At 42.6% G+C, this 10,727-nt stretch overlaps 2 protein-coding genes across 2 annotated transcripts; both read right to left on the reverse strand.

Annotated features, from left to right (window-relative positions):
- Positions 1–2,575: 2,575 nt before the first annotated feature.
- LOC110103932 (probable inactive receptor kinase At1g48480) lies at positions 2,576–5,142 on the reverse strand. The gene is made up of 2 exons (XM_020832830.2): positions 3,735–5,142; positions 2,576–3,404 (listed from the first exon to the last, which is right to left on the reverse strand). Exons 1-2 carry the CDS (start codon positions 5,050–5,052, stop codon positions 2,821–2,823), a joined length of 1,902 nt encoding a protein of 633 aa, XP_020688489.1. The 5' UTR covers positions 5,053–5,142; the 3' UTR covers positions 2,576–2,820.
- Positions 5,143–5,374: 232 nt separating this feature from the next.
- Positions 5,375–6,249, reverse strand: LOC110103929 (probable inactive receptor kinase RLK902). Its single transcript, XM_020832824.2, has one exon. It carries the CDS (start codon positions 6,155–6,157, stop codon positions 5,375–5,377), a length of 783 nt encoding a protein of 260 aa, XP_020688483.2. The 5' UTR covers positions 6,158–6,249.
- Positions 6,250–10,727: the final 4,478 nt, after the last annotated feature.

The raw sequence follows: 10,727 nt of genomic DNA on the forward strand, positions 1-10,727 counted from the left end.
ACTATTCCTCAAGGGTCACCCTACCTTCGTTGGGCCACCACCCGACCGCCAGTCTTTCATTGGCTATGGTCGGACTTCCGTCTGAACATCGTTGGACCACCACCCGACCGCCACACTTCCACCCGGCTACCCACCGCTAACGGACTTCCACGCGACTGTCCCCAGGAACACCATCACCCACCGACTACGATCCCTTCGGCCACAATCACCCTCCGACTAAGGACCCTCCAACCATTGTTGCCACCGACTACGATCCCTTTGACCAACATTGCCCGTCGATTAGGGTCCATCTTACCATTATCACCCACCAATTATAGTAACTGCCACCACTTGCCGACTATAGTCCCTCGGACCACTGTCCGGAGAGAGCTATGGGGCTTCAAGAGCTCTAGCACTAGTTCCGTCAATCGGCGCCGGACCACGGCCTATGGCCCTTCAACCAACATCTCCCATTGACTACGATCCCATCAACCAACATCTCCCATCGACTACGATCCCTTCAACCAACATCGTTCGCTGACTACGGTCCCTCCGATCTTCGTCACCCGCTGATTAAGGTCCTTCTGAACATCTTGGCCTTCCGACTACGATCCCTCTGACCAGTCTCGCCCGCCAACTACAATCCATCTGACCATCGTCGCTCGTCGAATACAATCCCTCTAACCTTTGTCGACTAAGGCCCCTCCAACCATCATCATATTGCCAACCAAATGAACAAACCAACTTTTCTCTTGTGAATGACTCTCTTATCATTGGATTCTTCCAACCATCACCATATAATATGCTCTATATGATGTATATTTACTACATCATGTCAATGCCTTCCCCCCATGGAAAGGCCTCATTTGTAATCAACAATAAATATTAGAACCATTTTAACTAGGTCAGACCCCGTGATTTTTCTCTTTTTAGGATTTTCCACATAAATTTTTTTGTTTCTCTTATACCTCTCGCACTCCTCTCTTATATATGTATGTGTGCTGGATTTTCATACAAAACTTGGATGCTAAAGTATACATCTCTCTACCGCCGTGAATATTCCAATTCACATGTTGCATGGTTTACTTCTCAACAACACAATCCATAGCTATTTTGTAAAGACAACATTTATAATATTATTCTCTATTTTTCAAAGATAATATTTACAATCTCCCTCCCTTCCTCATATGAATAGAATTTTTGATGTAAAAGAAAATTAAACCCTATGTCATTTAACATCTAACACAAACTCAAGATCTGACCGAATATATAAAAAGCCCATACAAAAATAGCTCGTGAGTCGAACCGATTCAATTTCAAACAATCTAGACTCAATTTTGCTCATTATTAAGTAGTCATGAACATTTTTTTGAGGACGTTTAGTGGATTCGAGCATGGATGAGGAGGGAGGAATTGCTTATGTCCACCATCCGGCCGCAGTACTGATCTCAATTGTCTTGAACTTCAATCGAGCTATCTTGAAATTATTTATTTATCTTTTATTTAAATTTTTAGAATTTATTTTACAAGAAATAAATACTTCTATATGATATGAATCAATTCAAAAAAAAATAGTGAATGCCTGAATGGAAGACGAGGCGATCAAAGCCTGCTTCGATGACAAAATAATTTACTCCTAAAACTACAAATTTCTTTATTAAAGAAATATTTGACTCTTTTTTTCTTTTTGAAATAATATTCGAGTCAAATTCTCTGAAGACCTGCAAGTTTTCTGTGCAAACTTCACCAAATTCCAACAGTAAAGAACCAATTCTGTAATGAAAACAAAAGAGTAATTCCAAATATGATGACCGCATCATTGTAATCATGCAAAACTGCTGGAATTTGAAGGCCATACAAGACAAGACAAACAGCAAAATAATGTACCAATTACCAATAATAAACTAAATATTGGTGATGTTTCTATATCTCTAACATTTAAAATTTGAAAAAAAAATTCTCTGAACAGATATTTAAACTAAACTCAACAGATCTGTTTAAGAAAAAAAACTTTTTTTTCAGAGAAGTTTTGGATCAGAATATCTGATCAAATTTTAGTTTGGATGTGATAAACTGCTTTAAAATGCACATATGATATGAGAAACTAATCAATTTTTTGGCAAAAGAGAGATTCACACATACAATCATCAAGAGCAATTTTTTTTAGAACCGAGTATCTATCCGTTGCCACTTCAAAGTAATACTTGACGGCGTAACTAATCCCCTGTCAGAAAAATCATAATATCTACTAGATAAAGGAGAACTGCAAAAGAGAGATAGATTCACACGTAAAATCATTAAGAGCAATTTTTTTTTTGGAACCGGGTATCTACTTGCTACCACTTCAAATGAGAGATTGGCGGTGTAACTAATCCCCCGAAGGAACATAGTGAGGCCACCCACCGACATCGGGCCACACTTGCTTTGCCCCATTGAAGAGGCGAAACCGTAATAAAGAGGATTCGAACCCGGGATGGGGGTTCCCGACCATGCTCACCTACCAACCACCATAAGCCTCGATAGGTATCATCAAGAGCAATATCATGACAGTTTTTAAATTCATCTCTAAACAGAAAGGGCCAACATACATTCAAAGTTAAAAAGAAGAGAAGAACATGAAAATCTACATTAAGATTAAAAAAAAAAGGAAAATTTTGATCTTGAAAATAATAACAAAAATCACCCAAAGAAAAAGAAAATTCATCCATCCATACATCCATCAATTCATGTATAAACAAATTCAAGTGAAGACATGGAAGTTTCCTGTTTCCAGAACAAAGAAGCTCAAACCATTGAGAAATTCTAATAAGCAGATAATCAGATCCCTCCTGTCAATTGCTTTTACTCTTTACTAACCTCAACGCTCGAGCGCTGAAGCTCTTCAATCTTGGCCACCACCATTGACATCGTCGGCCGCTGGTCGGGATATTGCGCAGTGCAGTTTACTCCAAGTTGCAGTAGCTCCGCCATCTCCTCCTCCACACTCTGATACCTTAACAGCTCCATATCAAACACCTCGGATGTCCACTCTTCATGAACCACCGACTGCACCCAACGTGGCAAATCGACGCCTTCTTCATTGAGGAGAGCTTGGGCCGGCGCCTTGCCGGTGAGAAGCTCGAGGAGGAGAACTCCGAAGCTGTAGACATCTGCCTTTTGAGAAACCCTTCGGGTGTCGGTGACCTCAGGCGCCCGATAACCGGCGGCGCGGTTTGACGTTGCGGACAAGCCAACGAGATGTGCGAGGCCATGGTCGGAAACTCGGGCTTCGGATGAGCTGGTAAGGAGAATGTTGGAAGACTTGATGTTTCCATGAGATGCAGTGTGGCTGGTGGAGTGGATGTACTCTATGCCGCGAGCTGCGGCCATGGCAATGCTGGTTCTTATCTCCCAGCTGAGAGGGGTGCGTCCAGATCCTCGGTTTCCTGTATGATTGGTTCAGTCATGATACGAAAAGGAAAAAAAAAATCAAATTTTGGCAGGAGAAGTAGAGTTATCATCCCCAAATGATAAGAAAGATTCAATTTTGATCAGAGTATGATTATTTAGTACATTTTTCGAACGAACAAATATAAACAGTTCAAACTCCAAAATGAGAGCAATCTAGATAAAGATATTAGAAATTAGGGGATCTGTGCTAAAAAGTTCAAGCTGTAATGCACAATAAGAGAACATTAAAACAGAGAGATGAAAGGGCCTACAAACTAAAAAGATGAAATGAACAGAGTTTCATATGTTAAAGGGGAGGAAGTCACCATGGAGGAGGGAAGAGAGGCTTCCCATTGGCATGTAATCATACACCAAGAGTTTTTCATCCTTGCTATGGTAATAGGCTTGGAGAGGAACAAGGTTAGGGTGATTCATGGCGCCGATGGCGTCAATCTTCTCCCTGAACTCCTTCTCAGGCGTATTAGCATCCCTGAGTCGCTTCACCGCCACCATCATTCCAGTCTCCAACACCGCCTTGTACGTCGTTCCAAATGTACCCTTCCCCAAAACCTCCGCCGAAGCCCTGAGCAGGTCCTCTAGATCGTAAACCTTTGGTCCATTGCCGAAAAACGCCAGCTGCTTCTTAGCCGCCAAAGCTGCCGCCGGCGCCGAAGAAGCAGCAACTTTCGTAGCAGGGGCGCCTCCGTTTGTTCCAACACCATCCACGATTCCCACATCCCTGAGCGCGACTTCCACCTCCGGCGGCTTTGCCTCGACCGACTTAGCCGCGCCAGCTTTTCCTTTTTTTCGGCAAAGCAAAAACAGAATAACAAGAAGGATGAGAAAAACAGCAATGGTGCCAATAACGATCCCCGCAATAGCAGCGCCGGAGAGCTTGCTCCCACTACCGGACGGTAAAGTTCCCGTTGGAGCGGCCGCCGGCGAGATCTCGCCAGGGCAAAGCCCAAGCGGCCCACCGCAGAGTGACATCCCCAGAAAAGAGTTCGCTGGCTTGTCGCGTAGCTTCGACGGCACCGATCCGTTGAGCCGATTAAAGGACACATTAAACTGCACGAGGTTGGGAAGGTCGAGCTCCGGGATCTCGCCGCTGAGGTGATTGCTCTCAAGGTACAGCGTCCCAAGCCGCGTGAGATTGTTGAATGCCAGCGGGATCACACCGGAGAAGTTGTTTTCTGCTAGGTTCAGCCGTACCAAGCTACTCAGAGAGGATAGAAACGCTGGGATCTCACCGGAGAAGCGGTTTCCCTGAAGGTATAAATTTCGTAGCTCCTTACATCTAGCGAGGTCGGATGGTAAGGGACCAGAAAGAGCGTTGAAGCGTAGCGAGAGAGTCTGGAGGTTGGAAAGGTTGCCGAGAGTTCCTTCGGGAATTTGGCCAATGAGGCCGGAGCCAGGGAGGCGGAGGGAGACGACGCGGTTGCTGGCACAGGTAACGCCAGGCCACATGCACGGCGAGACCGAGGTGTTCCATGGGAGCACAAATCTACCGACGGCTGCGCGGAAGGTCATGAGGGCAGCTCCATCACCGGCGAGATCCGCCACCGCCGGCGAAAAAGTAAGGAGGAATAGAAAGAGGAGGAGCAGGAGAAGCCGCGTGTCCATCGGGAGGTGACCGCAATTCATTGCTAAGGTATTAAAACCATGGAGCTCTCCACCTCGCTCTTCTCCTCGCTAAGAAATAGGAAGAGAGAGAGAGAGGAAGAAGAAGAGGAAGCGATGTGTGTGAGAGTTCTCAAAAGTTTCTTAAAGGTAAAACCCCAACGCATCTCTTTTTCAAAGTGGATTTGTTAATTTCACCGGAAAATACACCCAGAAATTTACCCATTAGTTTTTAAGCTTCTTTTTTTCAAAAGACGCGCTTGGTTCGAATATTAGGAGTTAGGACAGCATAAACTTCTGTTTTTTAGAAAGGGGCCGATGATTAATTTAAATTAGCGGAGAAAGATCATGGGGAGAGAGTAGGGGTGCAATTCATGAGCTGGCTCGAGCTTGATAACAGGCTCGACGAGTCTTGCATATGAAGCTCACAAGTCGAGCTCAAACACGATTCCGAGCTCAACGGCTTATCGGGTTCGAGATCAAACATCCCTCCACTCGACTTCCAAGCTCGTCGAGCAGATCGCGTGGTCGATGGTAAAACGAAATCGCGTGGTCGATGGGAAATTGAAATCACGAGTGCTGGCGGTATGACTGTGACGATTAAGCTCTCAAGGTACAGCGTCCCAAGCCGCGTGAGATTGTTGAATGCCAGCGGGATCACACCGGAGAAGTTGTTTTCTGCTAGGTTCAGCCGTACCAAGCTACTCAGAGAGGATAGAAACGCTGGGATCTCACCGGAGAAGCGGTTTCCCTGAAGGTATAAATTTCGTAGCTCCTTACATCTAGCGAGGTCGGATGGTAAGGGACCAGAAAGAGCGTTGAAGCGTAGCGAGAGAGTCTGGAGGTTGGAAAGGTTGCCGAGAGTTCCTTCGGGAATTTGGCCAATGAGGCCGGAGCCAGGGAGGCGGAGGGAGACGACGCGGTTGCTGGCACAGGTAACGCCAGGCCACATGCACGGCGAGACCGAGGTGTTCCATGGGAGCACAAATCTACCGACGGCTGCGCGGAAGGTCATGAGGGAAGCTCCATCACCGGCGAGATCCGCCGCCGCCGGCGAAAAAGTAAGGAGGAATAGAAAGAGGAGGAGCAGGAGAAGCCGCGTGTCCATCGGGAGGTGACCGCAATTCATTGCTGAGGTATTAAAACCATGGAGCTTTCCACCTCGCTCTTCTCCTCGCTAAGAAATAGGAAGAGAGAGAGAGAGGAAGAAGAAGAAGAGGAAGCGATGTGTGTGAGAGTTCTTAAATTTCTTAAAGGTAAAACCCAACGCATCTCTTTTTCAAAGTGGTTTTGTTTATTTCACTGGAAAATACACCCAAAACTTTACCCACTAGTTTTTAAGCTTCTCTTTTTCAAAAGACGCGCTTGGTTCGAATATTAGGACAGCATAATTTTTTTTTTTATTTATTTTTTTTTTTTTTGGAAAAATTGGGGCCTAAGCCCATATCATTTAAACCAAAAAGGAGTACATAATGAAAAATGATTGCTACCACAACTAGCCAGTAGCAATCACCAAAACCTTATCAGCATAAAAAAACAGCTGCTTAACAAAATAAAAAGCCTATTACAAACTATCAGCATTAGCTGCATAAATTGATAAAACAAAAAACATTCCTAATACAAGTGATTTTGATACAGCCATCCAGACAATAGTAGCCCTGCAGACAAAACAAGCTACGGTTCAGTTGATGCAGAATCCACCTCCCAAAAGAAAAACTCCCTAGCCATCGTGAATCTGGACTCAGACTAGAAAAAGATGTGCTCGATTGGAACCAATTTTCCCTGGTTGCCCGTAGGCCCTCCAAGGGAAGCAGATACAGGAGTAGCATCATAGTCCAGATTCGGCTATCTGCAAATACACCCCGCGGATGGACAGAAACCAAAACATAGCCCACATCATAGCCATCAAACCTGCATCTCAACTTTTCAAAGCATCTCCAGATAAAACCAATAGTTCTTCTAGCCAATAATTCTATCAGAAATGTTTCTTCTAACATTTATAGATAGAGTAGCTTGACAGTTAAAGGCATTTCCAAATCTTCTACCGTTCCTTTCCTTCCAAATATGATATATTACACAGCAAATAATCATATAAAAGAAGTGTTTTACCCTCTTATTACCACTGTATTTGCCTTTAATCCATTCAAATACCTGCATTATCGAGGGCCTAAACAGGAAAGATTTTAAGCCAGGTATGACTGCAGTGAGCACAGCAAAAACATAATCACACTCAAAAAACAGATGATTAATGGATTCGTTAAAGGCATAACACAGGCTACATCTAGCTGGCACATTAATATTCATGTAAATAAGAGCATCTGCAGTTTTCAGTCCACGAACTAACGCCAGCCAAGCAAAAACAGAATGCTTAGAAATGCAGTTTTTAGCCCAAATCGCTTTAAACCAGTGGCAGGTTTGATAATCAGAGTAAAATTCGTCTATAAAGCTTTTAAACTTGTATGAATTGGTGTTCTTCCACAACAAACAATTTCCATCAGTAGCAGAAATGTTGACACCCTCAATTATACTTCTCAGAGACGCAGGAAAAGAATCCGGAAAAACCCACTGATTTCCACAGATTAAGGTATCAATAGTAATATCAGGACAATAGCCCTGGAAAGAGCCGCCCATAAATTCAGTGATAGTGTGGTTGTGACACCAGTGGTCATATTTGAGGGAGATGGGCGTTGATCGTGTGATACTGAATGTAAAGCAATGCTTAACAGCAAGAGCTGCTTTGCATATTGATTTTCAGATTTTAGAAGCAGCAGCAGGAGGCGGCATCCATGGAGATTTATAAACACAGAGCAACCAATTGGATAGGGGGGAGGAAACATTGTACATCCTGTGGATTACCGAACAGTTATAAGCATATTGAAGAGCAGGAATAGAGGGAATACCCAGTCCACCTTTGTTTTTGGGTAAACAGATCTTGTCCCAAGCTACCATATGCAATTTTTTGACAGCCATATTATCCCCAAAAAACAAGAATTTAGAGCTAGATCTCTTAATAAATTTGTGAACAGTCTTAGGCATAATAGAGCTCCTTATCCAATATGCAATGGTGTTTTGAATGGTGAATTTTATGTATTGCATTCTACCCGCAAAAGACAACAAGCAAGCCTTCCATCCATTCATTTTCTTGCTAACAGAGTCCATAAGAGGCAAAAAATCAGCAATTTTCAATCTATAAAAAGATAACGGGATACCAAGATAGGTAATGTTGTTGACTATGTTGTGAATAGAGAGAGCTTGACAAACCTCCTGAACATTCCTCAGGTTCCTAGGAAACATAATGGAGCACTTGTCATAGTTGATATTTAGGCCAGTAGAATTTGCAAAATCCGTAAGAATAGAAGCCAGAATGTTGCAATTCTCAGTAGAAGCCTCACCAAAAATTAAGACATCATCAGCATACAGTAAGTGAGATAGAGAATAATCTTTATGAGAAATACCTCTGAAGCCCCTATTCTCCAGAAGATTTGAGAAGGCATCCATTACAATACAAAAGAGATATGGACTTAGAGGACATCCCTGTCTCAGACCAGCAGAGGAGGAAAAATAACCCTCCAAAGTACCATTAAGCAATATGGAATAATTGACATCTGAGATACAGATTTTAATCCAATTAACAAAGAGGCTATGGAAGCCTTTCTGTAGCATTCTCTCCAACAAAAATTCCCGGCTTACAGAGTCAAAAGCCTTTTTGATGTCTAGCTTGGCACAAAAGTATTTACCTCCCCTCTTCTTACCAGCATAAAATAAAATATCATTTGCTAATAAAATGTTATCCGTAGAAACTCTAGATTTAACAAAGCCAGCTTGATTGTCCTTGACAATCACATTCATCACATGTTTCATTCTTTCCGCAAGAACCTTTGCAATGATTTTATAGAGAACATTACATAGAGCAATAGGCCTATAATCTGAAATATCAGAAGCATACTTATGCTTAGGAACAATAGCCAATGCAGGGCTTTAACCCCATTGGGCATATAGCATTTCTGAAAAAAAGATTTAACAGCCCGAAAAACCACAGGGGCAATAACATGCCAAGCAGATTTGTAGAAATGAAAGTTATACCCATCAGGCCCAGGAGCCGAATTAGATTTACCCGAGAAAACCGCATATTTCACTTCATCATCTAACACCATAGAAGTGAGGCATAAAGCATCAACCATGGGCAAAGTGGAGCCAACAGGAAAAAGAGAAGAATTCCTAATAGAAGGAGCAGGAGGATTATATAGCCCTTGAAAAAACTGGATAATCGAATTTACCACTTCAGATCTAGAAGCCAGGCTAGAATTAGCTAAAAGATTAACCACAGAATTGGATGCATTTCTTCTAGATCTAATTTTGGTATAAAGAAATTTCAAGTCATCCTCCCCATGTCTGATCCAATTGACTTTCGCCCTCTGTATAGCCCAAGAGGAAAGCATAGAGTTAAATTTAGAGAGCTCCGCAGAGCATTTTTTATAATTGTGATTCACAGCAGCATTATAAGGTTCCTTCTGCAGCTTAACCATCGGGTCCATCTGCATATCATTCAGACCCTCCAAGTGCTTCGTGACAGAGGAAGAGGAAGACCACTCCTTACTTTTGATCTCCTTCTTAAGCATTTTTAAAGACTCCATCAGGTGTGAGATGGGATTACCCACACATGGTTTAGAGAAAATATCCAATATAATAAACCAGTATTGATCAAAGTTACTCCAAAAGTTTTTATAAAGGAAACGATGGTGCCTTTGAACATTCATACCAGGATTGAGAATAATCGGGCAATGATCCGAGCAGGATGGACTTTGGATGGAATAATAAGAATTCATGAAGGAATTCAGCCAGCATTCATTTACAAGAACACGGTCAAGTTTGATATGTATAGGATTGGTAATGCGTTGATTATACCATGTATACTTGAGACCAACAGAATTTAAGTCCACCAGACTATTATGAAAAATCATATTGTTGAAGTCCAACAAAGCATTATGATTGATAGCGTTGCCACCAGACTTTTCATGTGCATAACAGCAACAGTTGAAATCACCCATTAAAGCCCAAGGGAGATCAATAGTCGAAGATATCTGAACAAGAGAGTCCCACAGAACCTTACGTTCTATAGCATGATTAGAAGCATAAATAGCAGAGAGGTGCAACAGAGGCTCAGAACCAATCCATACAATACCCGATATTATCTAGTCCGATATGTAGGATGGCTTGAATTTAAGTTTAGAGGCGTCCCACTTTACCCAAATCCTACCAGAGGGAGATAAGGCAAAGTTGTTACAACTTTCTTCATTCAAAAACAGAGAATGAGAGGAGGCAAAGAAAAGATCTAGAAGAGAATTAGAGCTAATTCTATTTTCCAGAATGCAGACCAATTGTAAATTGAATGATTTAATAAGATGCTTGCAGCTCAAGACTTTATCATGATGATTGAATCCCCTAATGTTCCACGCTGCCATTGGAGGGAAGTACATTAGGGATGTGAAGAGCCTTGGGGTTTTTTGCTCTGCTTACCCCGAGCAGGTTTTTTAGGCGCCACACTAGCTTGAGATTGTTTACCTTTGTCCACAATCTTAGCTTGACCACAGTCTTTGGAACTCAACTTATCATCCAGTCTCTCATCTTGATGAGAGGAAAAGTCTTCTTCAGAGTTCAGGATTTCAAACTTGTTGGGAGAAGTTATGTCTTTAGAAGTT

Source organism: Dendrobium catenatum, unplaced genomic scaffold, assembly GCF_001605985.2.
Source record: "Dendrobium catenatum unplaced genomic scaffold, ASM160598v2 fragScaff_scaffold_756, whole genome shotgun sequence".
NCBI lineage: Eukaryota > Viridiplantae > Streptophyta > Magnoliopsida > Asparagales > Orchidaceae > Dendrobium > Dendrobium catenatum.

Coding starts and splice junctions, on each gene's coding strand:
- LOC110103929 (XM_020832824.2), bottom strand. CDS start 6,157: ATGAATTGCGGTCACCTCCCGATGGACACGCGGCTTCTCCTGCTCCTC.
- LOC110103932 (XM_020832830.2), bottom strand. CDS start 5,052: ATGAATTGCGGTCACCTCCCGATGGACACGCGGCTTCTCCTGCTCCTC. Junction 3,405..3,734: donor CCTCTCTTCCCTCCTCCATG/GTGACTTCCTCC, acceptor CCAATCATACAG/GAAACCGAGGATCTGGACGC.